Here is a 16,041-nt window from a genome sequence, read left to right on the forward strand (position 1 = left end):
CTTATGGAGGTGGGGACACATGGGTATGAGGGGGAGTGGGATCCCAAGGGAAGGGGACAGAGGAGCCAGGCTGACCTGAGAGAATGGCTGTAGTGAGAGGCCTGAGGGCCCCGTGTGTAGAGCTGATGCCTGAGCAAGGCCTAAGGGCCACCAGGTGGGGTCTGGGTCTCATGGGAGGAGTCTGAGAGCCACCCCTAAAGGCCAAGGCTGGCTGGAGGCAGAGGGCAGATGAGGGTGACCTGGTCAGATAGGGACGCCAGCAAGTACCCACTGGCTGGCTCCAGAAACGGACCAGCAATGCCCAGGCTGACTGACTGGCAGGTGGCTGCTCCCCTCCGGATCTCCATCTCCCCGATCTGCAGCAAAAAGGGTCAGACTAGGGTCTGCCCATCTTGCATTATGAGGCTGGGATGAAGGTGGGGGCTGAGAGGGGCTGAGGGGATGGTCCCTGGGAGCCCAGGTGCCCCAGGGTCAGAACCATCACCTCCGAGAACGGGGCTTTGCTGCTTGGTTTCTTGCCCGAACCACCCTGGGGCAGGAGCAGGGATGTGGTCCTGGGCCCTGGGCCCTCCCTCCTTTCTGCTGATGGAGCCACGAGGAGGGGGACTGGTTTTGGTCTCAAGAGCAACTGAATGACATCACTCAGCCAGTTAGGAAAATGCCAGCGCTGCCACAGGGCCTGCCCCACGCTCAGTAAGTGTTCAGTGGTGGGAGGTCAGCACGGTCAATCCGTCCAGGCCCAGCCTGCTCATCTTGGAAATGCGGGTGGCCTTTGGCCAGTCCCCACTCCTCTCGGGCCTTGATTTCCTCTGGATGGGTGGGAGGCACTGGGGAAGCAGGGCACAGCCCTGAGCTGCAGGCAGCTGGAAGGTCCCCTCCCATCCTGTCCCCTAGGCTGTCTCGGAGCCTTGTTCCAGAGCAGGCTGGTTCGATCTGAGGGTGCACGGGGTGCCTTCAAGCAAGCTGAGAGCTTTCCGGTAAGCCCTGGCATAGCCCAGATACCAGGAAACCCGCTGGTGAGCTTCAGAAAGCCAGGCCTCAGGATTTGTGCTTCTTGTCTGTGAAGAAGAGCCTCCGGAGCTTGTCAGGCTGCAAGGAGGGAGAAGATGCTAGAGCCTGGGTCCCTGGACAGGGAGGGGAGAGCCAGGCTCAGAGCATCCCTTGGCAGCAACTGGGGGCTGGGGCTCAAGGCCGGAGAAAGGCCAGGGTGGAATACTGATAGTTGCTCCACCACCCCTTGCAGTGCCAGAAATTCCACTCCAGCCCTCTGGTTTGGATGAAGGATTCACCCTCTCTGGCTAAGGAGGCTAGGGGAAAGGAGAGAAGAAACGCCAAGTCCCCCCTTCCCTCACTGGGTCCCCTGGGGTCCCCAACCCCAGTGCTGTCTGCCCCAGCCATGCCCTAGGTAGAATGGGGGTGGGGATGTACATGGTGCCACCAGGGACCGGAAGGACTTTGCAGCTAGAGGAAGAGCAGATATGGGTGTGGCTTCTGTGGTTCTTAGAAGGGCTGTCTGCAGGTAGGATCTGTGGTCCCGGGCATCAGGACCTCAGAGGCAGCCTTGCACCAGGCGAGCTCCCTGTCCTGGGGTGTGTGGGCACAGCCCTGCCCTGCAGGAGGAGCTGGCAGAGCTTCTGGTGAAGGCCTTTCAGCTGGGAGCTCGGGGTTTTGCTGTTCAAGCGGAAGAGGAGGTCTGCACGTGCCCGAGGCCTGAGGCTGTGCCCTCGGGGAGTGGGCTCTCCCAGCTCATTGGCTCCAGGCGTAGACAAATACACTGAGGCTGAGGGCCCAGGAGGGTTCCTCTGCCTCCCTGGGAATCCTGACCACCTCCCTCTGCCCTCCTGATCCCTGCTTCCCCTTTTCTCCTTTCTTATCAGAAATCCCCAGGAATAACAGCTGCTCACTGACAGCCATCTCTGGGCTGTGTGCTGAGCACATAAGGATGTCTAGCTTCACCTCCTGGGCAGCCGCCCCTGGACACAGCCACAGGACCAGCCCATTTTACAGATGAGGAAATGGAGATCCTGGGTAGATGCTAAATAAGAATACAGGATGCGCGCTTAAATTTGAACTTCAGATAAATGAGGAATAATTGCACTATTGGGGACATAGTTATGCTTAAAAAAATTACTCATTGTTTATCTGAAATTCAAATTAACTGGGCGTCTTGTATTTTATCTTGCTAAATCTGGCAATCTTAGTTGCTGGGGAAACTATCTTGCCCAAAGCCATGTGGCTAGGGAGTGGCTGAGCCATGAAAAGGGCCAAGGCAAGTCAGACCTGGAGCCAGGGCCCTTTTCCACCTCTCTGAGGCTCTGAGACGCTTGCAGTGGCCAAGAGGGAGGGACAGGAGTCCTAGTCTGCCACAGAGAAAGACATCAGAAGGGCCTGGAAGCCTCCATCTTACATCCAAACCTAACATCTGCCTCTCCCACCATCTCTAAGCAGAAGTTAGGGCTGGAAAGTTCTGGGCAGTGGCAGTGATCTGACCTGCCCATGCCTGAGGGCCACAGGTCCCTCCTACCACCCCACCCATGGAGCCCACCTTATGTGTCCGTCCAGCCTCCTTGCTCCTGGCTGCCGGGATTTGTTCATAGGTGTTCCTGGGCTCTGGGAGCTCCGGGACCCCCAGTATCCTCTCATAGCCACAGTCTGTGGACCCTGAAAGCTTGCTATATGTGGGACTTGCTCCAGGATAGGGGGGGCCTGGCTGGGCCACCCCAGCAGACTGATCTGCTCGTAGGTACTGCTGCCTTCTTGGTCTGGCACATCCCTGGCCTCCTCTAGGAGGCCTTCTGCCCGGATGAGCTCATAGATGTCTGCAGAACGGCTCAGTTTTGGAGACCCCTGACCCCAGGTAGCAGCTGAGGATCCTAGAGCCTCAGAACTTGGGGGCAGGAGAAGGCCCCAAGAAGTGGGAGACACTCCAGGGCCCTGGTCTGGGCTCACCCCAGAGAGGGCAGGTCCCGGGCCATCAGGCTTGTTCTGGCTTCCATCTGAGAGTCTCCTCAGGGCCTCCTTGCCTGGGGAGAAGGCCCGGCTGCTGGCTGGAACTGGCTCCTGCCTGCCAGACACATCTGTGCCCCGGTCTAGCCGTGCCTGGTTCATCTTTCTCAGGTCTGCATAGATGATGTTGTTGGGGCCTCCAAAAGACTTGTCCAGAAGGGAAGCACTCCTCTCCGGGAGGGGAGGCACCTTGACGGGGGCCTGGGGAGAGAACGACAGAACCTCTTAGAGGTTACCCTGTCACTAAGTTGCCTTCTGGTAAACTGCAGGTCTCTCAGAGAAGCTGAGGCCCCTTGTCTTGGGCTCAGTTTACCTGACTGTTACGTGCAGGGGTTGGTTGACATTCGGGGTCCCTGCCAGCTTCATGCTCTAGGACTCTGAGTATGGTCCTTATGTTGGCATTCAAGGCCAGGGGTCACAAAATCTACCTCCCACCCAAGATCATCCTGCCCTGCTCCTCTCCCCTCCAGAGTGGTGGTCCCTCAGAGCCCCCTGAGCCCACCCACTCACTGCTCCCTTCCCCTCCAGAAGGGTCCACCCCCAAGTCCATCAATTGTGTATTTATTCAACAAATATTTAGTAAGCACTGTGTAGACACCGTCCTGGGTGCCAAGGGCTCAATGATGAGCAAGACCACCTCTTGGGAGTTTACATTCTAACCTGGAGATAGGCAACATACTGCTCTGTTGTATAGTTTAATGTGGTTGATGTAATATATGGTACAATAATATATCACAAGATAATATACTGTCAGCTCATGATCAGTACTATGAAGAAGAACAAAGCAGAGTAATGGGATAGGGAGAATGGCTGGTAGGAGAGGGGATATTTTCTATAGTTTAGGGGGTCCTCTCTGAGGAAATGACATTTAAGCAGAGCATGGAATGCAGTGAGAGTAGGAGCCATGCAGATGTCTGGTGGGAAGAGCATTCCAGGCAGTGGGTACAGCAAGAGCAAGGGCCCTGAGGTGGGGACGAGGTTGATGTGTTCAAGGGAGACCCAAAGGCCAATGAGGTTAGAGAAAAGTGAAGAAGAGGGACAGGTAGCAGGGCACCTGGTGAGGCTCTCGTGGACCCTGGTGAAGATTTCAGATTTTATTTTGAACATGAGGAGAAGCCCTCGCTGTGATCTGATACATATTAAGAAAAATCTCCGTGAGTCCCTCTTGTGAGTTGCTGTGGAGGAAAATAAAGTATTGATTCACAGGCATCCTACTCTACAGTTTACAAAGGGCTTTTTCTGACATTTCATATCCATTCCCTCATTCAAGCGTCACAGGAACCTCAAGATTGGTAAACTGAGGCTCAGAGAGGTTATGTGACTTGTCCAAAGTCACTCAGCTAGAAAGGCCAAGCCAAGGTTTGAACCAAATCCACCAGTCAGAGGCAGGCCACAGCATGGGCGAACCACTGGGTAATTCCAAGCTGGGCCACTCCTCTCTGGGCCTGGCACTCACCCTCCACAGCCTGAGGGGATGGCCAGTGTGGCCTCTCCGGGCCTGATGGTGGACGTGGCACCCACATTCCTGGTCTAGCAACCCTGACTCTGGGTAGCCCAGAATCCTCCTCACCTCCATGCTTTCTTCCTTGGGGAGGTTCCAGGGACTTGCATCCAGGCTCTTCTTTTTGTAGAGGAAGGAGACCTGGGGCTTTGGAGAGGGGCAGGGGCTGGCATCCTTGTCTGGGACCACCATGGGGGACACTGCAGCAGGCGGGTTTTCCAGGCCCAGATTGGTCTGATGGAGGCCCAGGGTGATGGCGTCATATAGATCACTGTTCTCTAGCTGGAGGTGGTGGGGACACAGCAGGTGTGTGGTCATACACCCCTGGCCAGCCTCTAGCCTGCTGCCCGAGACTGCTGGCCAGAGATTGAAACATTCCCACCAGGTCCCTGACCTCAGGTAGAATGCTTCCTCCATCTCCCCTTCTCAAATAAGGACCATGACCCTGCACTGAGTGCCCCTGGGTGGCAGGAAATAGGGAAGGCAAGGAAAGGCATGTGGTCGAGTGGTGGACACCCCTGGCCTGGGCACCCTGCCCCATCCCCCAGGGAAGAGAGGTACCTACCCGGGGGCAGGCAGCAGCCAGGGTCTCCCCGAAGGGCTCAAACTGCACCTCCTGGTAATGGCGCACGAGCTCGGCCAGGGTGCCGCGGCTCTGGGTGTCCCCTGAGATGAGGTAGCGCCGGTTTTGGAGCTGGTTGATGACAAAATGCCGGCAGCGGTCGCTGCCCCTGCAACACAAGCACTTGTGGCCTGGGGCTGCTGACAACCGGCAGCCTTGCCTCGGCCCGGGGCTGGAGCTGACCCGGGGCCATGCTACCCACTTGGGCCTTGACGTGTTCCTCTATAAAGTGGAACTTGACATCCAGCAAACACAGCCTTGCAGGTGATAGGGAGCGGTTTTTCAACTCGCACCCCCCACCCCCGCCCCCGCATGTCAGTCAGGGAGGAAAGGGCCAGGGCCGGGGTTAAGGGGGAGTGAGGCACTCAGCTTGGAGCATGGATGCAAATTTAAAGGGAAGCCACAAAACTCAGTAATCAAGATAACTCATAATGCAATATTTTAGAAAATCAAAATTAATACCAAAATATCCATGATGAGCAAAATATCTAAGGCTTAAAAGATGAGGTCCGAGCCCACACTTGCACAACTCAGCCTTACTCATCTCACCCAAACCCCGGCCAGGCCGAAAAGATGGAGTTCCAGCTCCCATCTCCACTCCAGCCTGTAAAGTCCCACCTTCTTCATTTTCCTTTTTTATGGAAGAGTAACGTAAACACAGTGAAGTGCACACGTCCTAAGTGTGCAGCTCCATGAACTTCCACATATGAACGTTCCCAGGTAACCACTGCTTAGAGCAGAACAAAACATTTTCCTGCTCCCCAGAAGACTCCCTCGTGGCCCCTTCCAGTCAAACGTAGCCACCACTCTGACCCCCATCACCATAGATCAGTTTTGCTTGTTATGGAATTTCACCTAAATGGAATCATACAGTATTTCTTTTTTGTGTCTGGCTTCTTTCACGCAACATATCTTTGAGATTGATTCATGTCCATGTAGAATTAGCTTCTTTTTTCCCCCCATTGATAGGTAGTATTCCATTTAATTAAATCCACAATTTATCCATTCTGCTGGTGGACATTTAGATTATTTCCACATCTGGGCAATTATAAATAAAGCTGCACTGAACATTCTTGTACATGGCTTTTGCTGAATATATGTATTCATTGCTATCGAGAATATCCCAGGAAGGAGAATTGGGTGAGGGATACACGTATGTTTAGCTTTAGTAGATTATGCCGAATTGTTTTCTAAAATCATTGCCAAGTATGAGAGTTACAGTTGCTCTGCATCGTCACCAACTATTAGGTAGCCTCTGTCTTTCCACTGTAGCCATTCATTGTGGTTTTAGTTTCTATTTCCCTGATTGCTAAAGCTGCTGAACACCAGTATGCTCACTGTCCTTTTGGACCCTCTTTTAGCAAGTGCCTTTATTTTGCCTGTGTCATCTTTGTCTTATTGATTTGCAGGAGTTCTTCATATAGTCTGGATATGAGTCTTTTTATTAGGTGTATGTATTACAATACAAAACCTCTCCAGCACTGCAGCTTGTCCTTTTATTCACTGAATGGTATCTTCTGATTAACAAAAGTTCTTAATTTTAAAGAAATCCAATTTGTTAACCTTCTCTTTTATGGTCAGTACTCTTGTGTCTCGTTTAAGAAATCTTTGCCTGTCTCAAAGTCATGAAGAATATTTCCTATGTTTTCTTTTCCTATGTTTTCTTTTGCTTTTCTCACTTGGGTCTGTGAACCATCTAGAATTAATTTTTGTGTATGGTGTGAGGTGGGGGTCATTTTTTTCCATTTGGATATCCAATTGCTCCTGTACCACTTATTGAAAACACCAGCCTCCCCATACTCCTCCCCGTCCCGCGACCCCCACCCTCCCCCCCGCTGAATTGCAGTGGCGCCTCTGTTGCAAATCAGGTAACCAAATGTGGGGGACTGTTTCTGGATTCCACTGGGCTATTTGTATATCTTTGTGAAGCCCCACTTTGATCTCTTTAATAAGCTGGCACTCCACCTAAGATCATGTTTGGAAAAAAAAAGCCCTGATGCTGAAAATACATTTGAAAACTGCTGAGTTTGTATATTTCAAAGTGCTGAGGACCATACCTGGCACATAGAATAACAATAACTATTTTAATAATGACTAACATTTATTTATTTACTATGTTCCGGACACTGTACCAAGCAGTTTTAAAGGTATAAACTCATCAAACCCATTCAACAATCCTATGCAATATTCCCATTTTACAGATGAGGAAATGTAGGTGCGGAGAGGCAAAGTGACTTGCTCAAGATCAGAATTTGGACTGGGACAATCTGAACAGATGATAATTTTGAATCTGAATCTGAGGACTTTGAGATTTGCCCTGGAGCCCCAGCCTCCCTCCCTCCCTAACTAGGGGTGGGGGAGGGAACTTCTTCCTTTTTCTGCCTTCCCCCACCCAACCTACCCTTGGGACAGGCTCTGACGTCACCACCTCTGACTTCATCCTGGCCATCTTGTCTCCTCTTCTCCATGCCCACTGCCTTACCCTAGCCCAAGCTTCCTCATCTAGCCCAGACCTCACCCCTCAGTGGTCCCCACTGCCCCCACACCTCCAGCACCTGTCTTGAGTCCTCCTTCCATAGGCTGCCTGAAGTAGCCTTGAAAAACCTAAGTCTGACCAGATGACCCTTCATTGTCTACAGACATAGCCAGGCATCCAAGGCCATCCTGAGCTTCCCTCGGCCTTCCTCTCCAGGCATTGTTCCACTGGAACCATGTGTCCTTCTGCACCCAGCAACTTGTGGCTCCCAACACCTTAGTCTGCCCTGTCTCTCTTCTTTTGCATATGCAGTTCAATCTATTGGAAATGCCTTCCTAAACCCCAATCACACCTCCTTTTCTGCCCAGCAAGTTGCTGTTCTTCCTTCTATCCTGTGCTCAAAATCCACCTCTGTGAAGCCTTCCCCAGCCTCCCATCAGGAGGAGGTTCTCCGCTGCCCCCCAGCAACTCACCCCCTTGAAGGTGGGTGCTTCATCCTAGTATATGGCTGGTGCTGTTCAGAAAATGCCTGATGGACATGGACGGATGACTGAGGGAGTGAGGGAGTCAGGGCCCAGGGAAAGCCCAGCAATGTGGGCTGGTGGAGATTCCAAGCTTATCTGCAAGTCTGGCTTGTGGAGCCAGAGCCTGCCTGCCCTTTGCAGAGGGCTTCCTTTCTTACCTGTAGGACAAGATGTAGCCGGTGGCCCGGTCGCTGAGGCGGATGAGGAAGGAGCCAAGAGCTTTGTCCCTGAGCAGCTGCTCTGTCTGCCTGGGCAGAGGACATGCCATTAGCTGAGGTTGCGTCCCCACAACAGCAGGAGCAGCCTGACTTAGACCTGCCAGCCATGCCCCAGACCCAGTGCACAGATCTCCAACCCTTTATAGAGAACTCCCTCAGACTTTCGTCTGGTTCTGTGGTCAGTCTGGGTTCAGTCAAGCAAACTCAAGACTCAGTCTGGGGCTGGCTGGGTTGGAATCCTGAGGTCACATACACACACACACACACACACACCCCACCACACTACTGCCTCACCAGCAGGCACAATAGCCACTGACCCTCTCCACCTGAATGTCCCTGCAGCAAGAAGGAATCCATATAGCTGGAGATTTCTAAGTTTGTGGGATCCTTGCCTCAGGACTGCTGTGTACAGTTGTGCAGGATGTGTACTACACAGTAGTTTCTGCAGGGAGAAGGCGTTGGTATGTCTGGAGCCTGACCACAATGGCAACTCATAGGTTCTCATCCCCTTCCCTTGCATGTCCCCTTCAGCCTCAGGCAGCTACGGATAATTCTAAATGATGCCAAGGAGTTTGGAGGCATGGTGGAAATTCCAGCTGTCTTCTGGTTTGGCAGTACATAGACCAGATATTTCCTCACCCACTTATTCACCAAATACTTTCTGAGTGCCTGCTCTATGCGGGACCAGCTACAAATTTTGCAGGGGTCAGTACTAAATAAAAACCTGGAGCCCCTTACTCAAAAAGTAAGAATTTCAACAGAGCAGAGGGCCCTGTGTTACAGCACACGTCAATGCCTGTGAAGCTGTGCCTGCTTCAATGATAGGTGCTGGGCCAGGAGGACCTAATGAGTGGCTGCATTTGTCATTCCTTCAGCTAGTGCTTTGGCAGCTTGGAGATCCAGCCCAATCAGAAAGCCAGCCTCCACATCTTGGCCCTTATTCCTAGAGTAACAGTACATCCAGGTTCGCCTGGGAGAGTCCCCACTTAGAACAGTTCTCCTAGTTAAGTCCTCTTACTAACAGTGCTCTGGTTTGGATGATGAATGAAACAGTCCCCCTAGTAATTCATCAGGTTATCCGGAGCTGTTCTGAACACATACTGCTCCGGCCTGCCCCTCTCTGTTTCTCTGGCAGCCTGACAGCCCCAGCCATCCCAGCCCTACACTCAGAGCCGGGGCCAGTGCCTTCGCCCACCTTGCCCACAGAAGCGGCTGTCAGAGAACTCGGCATTCCTCAGTCTGTTCCCCCACCCACTGCTTGCTGGGGTCCCCGCCTAGCCCAGGGAAAGGGGCTAGCCCCTCGGCCCTAGGGGGCTAGGGGCCACGCTGGGCACGTGGACAGGGGCAGCCTTACTTGCGGGTGATGAATCCGTGAAACCAGGGGGGCAGGGCTCCATTCTGCAGAATGAGGGGGGCCTGCGTCTCTGTGAACCACATCAGGGCCAGCTCCTGCAGCTTAGCCAGGGCCTGGCTGTCCCTGGCCCCCTCGGGCCCCCTGACCAGGTTGAGCTGCCTCAGGTGGCCCTCCATTCTGGCGAGCACTGATGTGGAAGCAGAGCCCAGACCACCCGTACGCCTCTATATCTGTGGGCACCCCGGCTCATTTGCCTGAGCCCATGCCCTCTCCAACCACCCGCCGCACACAGGAGCTCTATTGTCACCTCTGACAACATGCGGCTGGTTCTCTTCTCTGATGCTCTGAGGCGGGGCACCTTGGCTGTCTGGGGACATTGGGGGAGGGTCACATTAGCAGTCAGAGAGGGGCAGGAGAGGGATCCCTGACTTCCTGGCTAGCAGATGAGCTGCCCCACTGGGTTTGGCCCCTTCACCCAACCTCTGGTCTTTGTCTCAGCTAAAGACCAGACTCTGGCTAAAGTCCAGGCACTGCCACTGTTAGCAAAGTGGTGAATTTAAATTCTACTTATCCTTCCTTCATGGTGGCCACTTGTATCTTGGTGAAGTTCCGTGCTGATGAATTCCTCTTTCCACTCAAGATTTATTGTCTACTGTGTGCCACGTACATCTGGGCCTTGGGAAAAAAGCAGCAACCAAAACAGCATTTTGCCTCATGGCACGTATGTTCTAGTGGAAGGAAACAGATAATAAACAAATACATATATAGAATATGGGGTCAAGTGTAATAAGCACTCCAAGAAAAAGGGAGAGGAAGAAGAGGGCATGGATTGTGTTATTTAGATAGGGGGTCAGATAGGGAGTCAGGGTTGGGGGAAGCCTTGCCCAGGAGGTGCCACTGGAACAGTGAAAGAGAATGCCAGGCAGGTACCTGGGGGAAGAGATGCTGCTCCCAGTAGAGGGAAGAGCAAGTACAAAGACTGTGAGGTGGGACTCTGCTGGAGATCCTGAAAAACAACCTAGAAGCTCATGGGGCTGGAGGAAGAGCCCTTTGGAGTAGACGGGTCCCCTAGAAGGGCTGCCGTAAGGCTTTTGAGAGGAAGCACTGCACCAGTTAGGGCCCAGGATATTTGTTCACGCAAACATCCCTGAATCTCCAATGTGTTTCTGAGTTTCACAGCAGAAATCCAGGCTCGGGTGACAGTGAGGCAGGGGATGTTGCAAACAGTCAACCCTAAGGATCTGGGTTAGAATTGCGCTTCCATCACACTGACACAGGCCTCAAGGCAGTTTCTAAGTGGTTGCAGATAGCTCAATTTCTTCATCTGTAGAATGGGAATAATTTTTAAAAAGCTACTTTCTAGACTCTAGGGTCATTATGACAAGTAAACGAGATAGCATAATGGTTAAGAATGAGGGAACATATATATAAATTCCAAAACAGGCAGAACTGACCAATACCAATAGAAGTTAGGATAGTGTTTACCTTGGGGAGTGTATGACCAGGAAAGGGTGAGGAGCGGCTAGGTGCTGACCATGTTCTATTTCCTGATCTGGGTGGTGTGTTAGATGAGTGTGTTCACTTTGTGAAAATTCATTGAACTCTGCGCTCATGATCTATGCATTTTTCTATGTATATGACCTACTTCAACAAAACAGCTCATTTGTAAAAAATGAGGGCGCTACAGCCATAGTTCTTTGGTTCCAGTTCCAGCTCACCAGCTATGGGACCTTGAGCAAATGACTTCATTTTTCTGGTCTTCAGTGTCATCATCTTTGAAACAGGGAGGAAGAACATGACCTGTTGTTTGAAAGGTAAAATGCGTTAAGTCTTCAGAACAGAGTTTGGAATGTAAGCTATCAGCATTAGCTATCACTCATGGTGATGATGATGATGATGATGATGATGATGATGATGATGTAATGACTGAAATACAGTGGGTCCTCCCCTATTGGTAACTATTTTTGTTATTACTATTATTATTATAATTTCATCATGGTCATTCTCAAATCAAAATAAAAATACCAGTGGCAAGTGTGTGATACATATGATTTAGAGGAAAGGCCAGGGCATGACCTCAACCTGGACAGCTCATTCCCTGTTTTTGAGATTCATTTTCCACCTCTGTAAAAAGGGTTGCAGGGCAACCTTGCCTCACCTGTCGATGGAGTGAAATACTGCAGGTCATGCTCTTCACACAGGGACAGGCCCACGGGCACATAGCAAGTGTTCCCGAGGGTCAGCTACCGGGAACATCACTTTTATAAACAATTTCCAGCCTTGACAGAGAGGAATCAACTCCAGCCAGGGGACACCGAGAGGGATTCACATACTTGCGAAATGGTCTTCCTGTCACAGACATAAGCCAGGGATACACTGGGGTCATAATGGAAATCCCAGGGCCAAACTAGAAAGGACTGGAATTTCCCAATATGGGATGGGGGAGGCGTAGGAGTGGATTACATCTTTATCTTCCCCAATCTCTAACTGACATTCAGCATTTCCTTCCATGGGGAGTGCAGAGAACAAATCTTTTTTTTTTTTTTTTTACATCTTTATTGGAGTATAATTGCTTAACAATGGTGTGTTAGTTTCTGCTTTATAACAAAGTGAATCAGTTATACATATACATATGTTCCCATATCCCCTCCCTCTTGCATCTCCCTCCCACCCTCCCTATCCCACCCCTCCAGGCGGTCACAAAGCACGGAGGTGATCTCCCTGTGCTATGCGGCTGCTTCCCACTAGCTATCTACCTTACGTTTGGTAGTGTATATATGTCCATGCCTCTCTTTCGCTTTGTCACAGCTTACCCTTCCCCCTCCCCATATCCTCAAGTCCATTCTCTAGTAGGTCTGTGTCTTTATTCCTGTCTTACCCCTAGGAGAACAAATCTTATTAGTGTTCGTAACACCTGTGACTTTGTCACCAAAGGAAATCACAGATATTTTCATATCACATTACAGCTGCTGCAGACATCCTGAGATATTGATTTTGCTCATTACCCCAAAATTATAATAATTAGACCCAAAGCTGGATCTTGATATTTAACATGCTAATAAAGAAGCACATTGTATTACTACATCACAGATATTTAGATAACCTTATTTCAATATGATTGATTTCCACTGTAATTCTGTGTATTTTATTTCGTGCATTTAAAAATATTATTCTGAGAAAAAGTTCATGAGCTTTACCAGATACCAAAGAGGTCCATGGCCCAAAAAAGGCCAAGGAAGCTGGGGTCTGACCCAGAGTTGGTTTGCTGCCAACATGAGGTCTTGGAGGTATTCAAATACAAAGAAATGTGTTTCTATAATTTTCCATGAGGTGTTCTCTCTCCACCTCCTGTTTAGGTGGGGCACTTTTATGAGCAGAACCTGGCCATTTGCATAAGAAGACAAAGGCTTTGTATACTGGAAGGGGGAGCCAAGGATGGTTGCAGGACAGATGTGAAGATTCCAAGGTCAGGCAAATAAAGGAGAGTCTATTTTGATACTCAGAGGAAATGGGCTTGAGGAGGGGTTGAAGCCAGGTTTGCAGGCATCAAGAGAGCTCTGTGAAACACTGGGGATGGGTTTTCTCTGACAGTGTTCCACATCCCACTGTTCAGTTCATCACCTGTGCTCACCTACGAAGGGCTGGGTCCTGGGACAGAGAGAGGACCCTGGAGCAGCCCCGTCCTCCTTCTCCAGCCCTGGGTGCCCAGAGGTGTCCAGAGAGGAACTAAGAGGTTTCAGGCTCTGCAGTCAGACTAAGCGACTTAAGTAAGAATCCTGGTTCCCCCTCTGCCGGCTTTGTGAGTTTGGAGGAGGTACTTCACTTTGCTGTGTCTCAGTTTCTCATCTGTAAAAATGAAAGGGAGAAAAAGTACGCACCTGGTAGGGTTTGGGGATCCAGTGAGCTGATCCGATGCAAGGGAGTGGTGGGGAAGCATGGTGCACATGCAATAAACATCAGACCCAGCTCCAAGTCAATCCCCTTGCTGATAAGTCCCCAGAATTCGAAGTCTCTGTCTGTCTCATCGAAACTTCCTTGTCCTAGGTTCTCCATCAAGGTCATGCTTCTCCTGTAGGACCAATAGATGGTAATGGATTATCCATTAAATTACTCTCTCCTGAGGATGCTCAGTCTGGCATGCCTTCTCAGGAGGAGAGTGCTCAGATTTCTCCAGAATGATGCTCAGGGTCAGTGTCTTTCCAGCTGTTTTGATGGAAACCCACTGAGTATGGCCAGAACCCCAGCACTAACGCTGCCACTCCTTCTTTCTTGAGCCTGTGCAGTGGGAACATAGTACATGGCCAAGTGCTGCTGGCAGCCAGCCTCCTGCGTAGAATGCCAAAGTGGGCTTTTCAGTAAATTCTAGTCATATGTTCATTTTAGTTTATGAACAGTGCATTTTCGTGCCCCTTAGTTAGTTATTCCATTAGAATTTGTTCCACAATAGTAGTGAGTGGAGAATGAATGGTCCTATTTCTTTTTTCTCAGGTTGTCTGTCTTATTCTCCACTGTATTCTGTCCCTAGAATAGTGCTTGGCACAGTTAGATGTTCAATAGGTATATTTTATTTTATATTATTTTTTTTTGATGTGGACCATTTTTTGTTAGTCTTTATTGAATTTGTTACAATATTGCTTCTGTTTTATGTTTTGGTTTTTTGGTCGTGAGGCATGTGGGATCTTAGCTCCCCGATCAGGGATCGAACCGGTACCCCCTGCACTGGAAGGTGGAGTTCTAACCACTGGACCACCAGGGAAGTCCTGGTATATTTTAAATTATTCAAATTCGTGATACATCCACATGGTTTTTAAAAATAAAAAGTGTAAAAAAGGTATCAGTAAAAATGTTCCCCTTCTAGGCATTAACCCCCATCTACCAAGTTCCATCTCATTCCCACAAGGAACTGCTGTTATTCATTTCTTGAATGTTCTTCCTGGGTTTCTTTATGCATATTCAAGTAAATATGTATATTCTTATTTTCCTCCCTTTGTTATATAAGGGTAGAATCTTATGCAGTGTTCTGTACCTTGCTTTGTAAAACTATTTAGTAATATATCTTAGAGTTCCTTTCATAAGAGTACATAGAGGGATGTCATTCTTTTTGTTACAGCTGCATGGCTGCACCATAATTTTTGTAACTGGTCCCCTACTGACGATCATTTGGGTTGTTTCCAGTGTTTTTATATTTCCAACAATGCAGCAGTGGATGACCTTATACAGATTTGATTAAACATAAGAGTGAGTACATCCATGGAACACATTCCCAGAAGAGAGACTGCTCAGTCAAAAGGGTATTTGCATTTGTCATTTTGATAGATGTTACCAAATTGCGTTCTTTAGGGGTTGTAGTCATTTACGCTCAGGAAATATTGAATGAACAGATAGACGAATAAATAATATATCCAAGCTCAGACATTTGGGGCCCCCCAGCTTGCAAGAGGGGGATGATGCTGACTCAGAGAGGTCACCCATTTTACCGTGATTCTTTCGGCCCCTTGATGTCACTGAGCAAGCTCATCTTTTCACCTATAGATCATGGCTGTTGGGGTAGGAGGGCAGTACCCAGAGATGCTCCCTACAGACGTCTTCCCACCAAACAGGCAGCTCTGTTTCATTCACAGGACAATGGCCAGGTACTGAGAACTTTATAAGGGCTGATTAAAATGTCTGAGACCTAGGGCTTCCCTTGTGGCACAGTGGTTGAGAGTCCGCCTGCTGACGCAGGGGACGCGGGTTCATGCCCCGGTCCGGGAAGATCCCACATGCTGCGGAGCGGCTGGGCCCGTGAGCCGTGGCCACTGAGCCTGAGCGTCCGGAGCCTGTGCTCCACAACAGGAGAGGCCACAATGGTAAGAGGCCCACGTGCCGCAAAAATAAATAAATAAAATGTCTGAGACCTGAAAAACAACAACAACAAAACAACTCTACCACTATTGGCTCCAAAGTCCAAAAGGAGAAAACTGCAAAATCACAACAAATGCATAATAAATGTCTATACAATATATTGTTGCATCAGCTTCATTTAGTATTCATAAAAGTTTCATCATATCTGAAAATGGTTTGGAGGTCAGATTGTCTTACCTCACAGGAATCCCCAAGTGTTCAGGAAAACTACCAACAGATTGTTACCAATTGTCAATTAAATGAATTCTCAGAGCCAAATCATTCCAAAGGAAAATTATAGAAGTTATCATTTCTAAAAAGTTCAAAGTAAAGAAAAATTATATATAGTATTATACATAAGATATCTAGAATGTTATGTCATATATAATATACATATGTAATGTTAATTAATACTATAATTATATATAATATTAATTAATATTATATTGTATATAAT

General features: G+C 49.5%; 1 protein-coding gene across 1 annotated transcript; it reads right to left on the minus strand.

Annotated features, from left to right (window-relative positions):
• Positions 1 to 1,038: 1,038 nt before the first annotated feature.
• On the minus strand, positions 1,039 to 9,877 carry SH2D7 (SH2 domain containing 7; the record flags this gene model as incomplete). The annotated part of the gene is given in 8 exon segments (XM_079700895.1): positions 1,039 to 1,089; positions 2,546 to 2,704; positions 2,706 to 2,730; positions 2,732 to 3,207; positions 4,577 to 4,789; positions 5,073 to 5,238; positions 8,288 to 8,377; positions 9,702 to 9,877. Coding segments are annotated over 8 exon segments (1,356 nt in total).
• Between the last annotated feature and the right edge of the window lie 6,164 nt (positions 9,878 to 16,041).

Source organism: Hyperoodon ampullatus (genome assembly GCF_949752795.1).
Source record: "Hyperoodon ampullatus genome assembly, chromosome: 3".
Classification (NCBI taxonomy): domain Eukaryota; kingdom Metazoa; phylum Chordata; class Mammalia; order Artiodactyla; family Ziphiidae; genus Hyperoodon; species Hyperoodon ampullatus.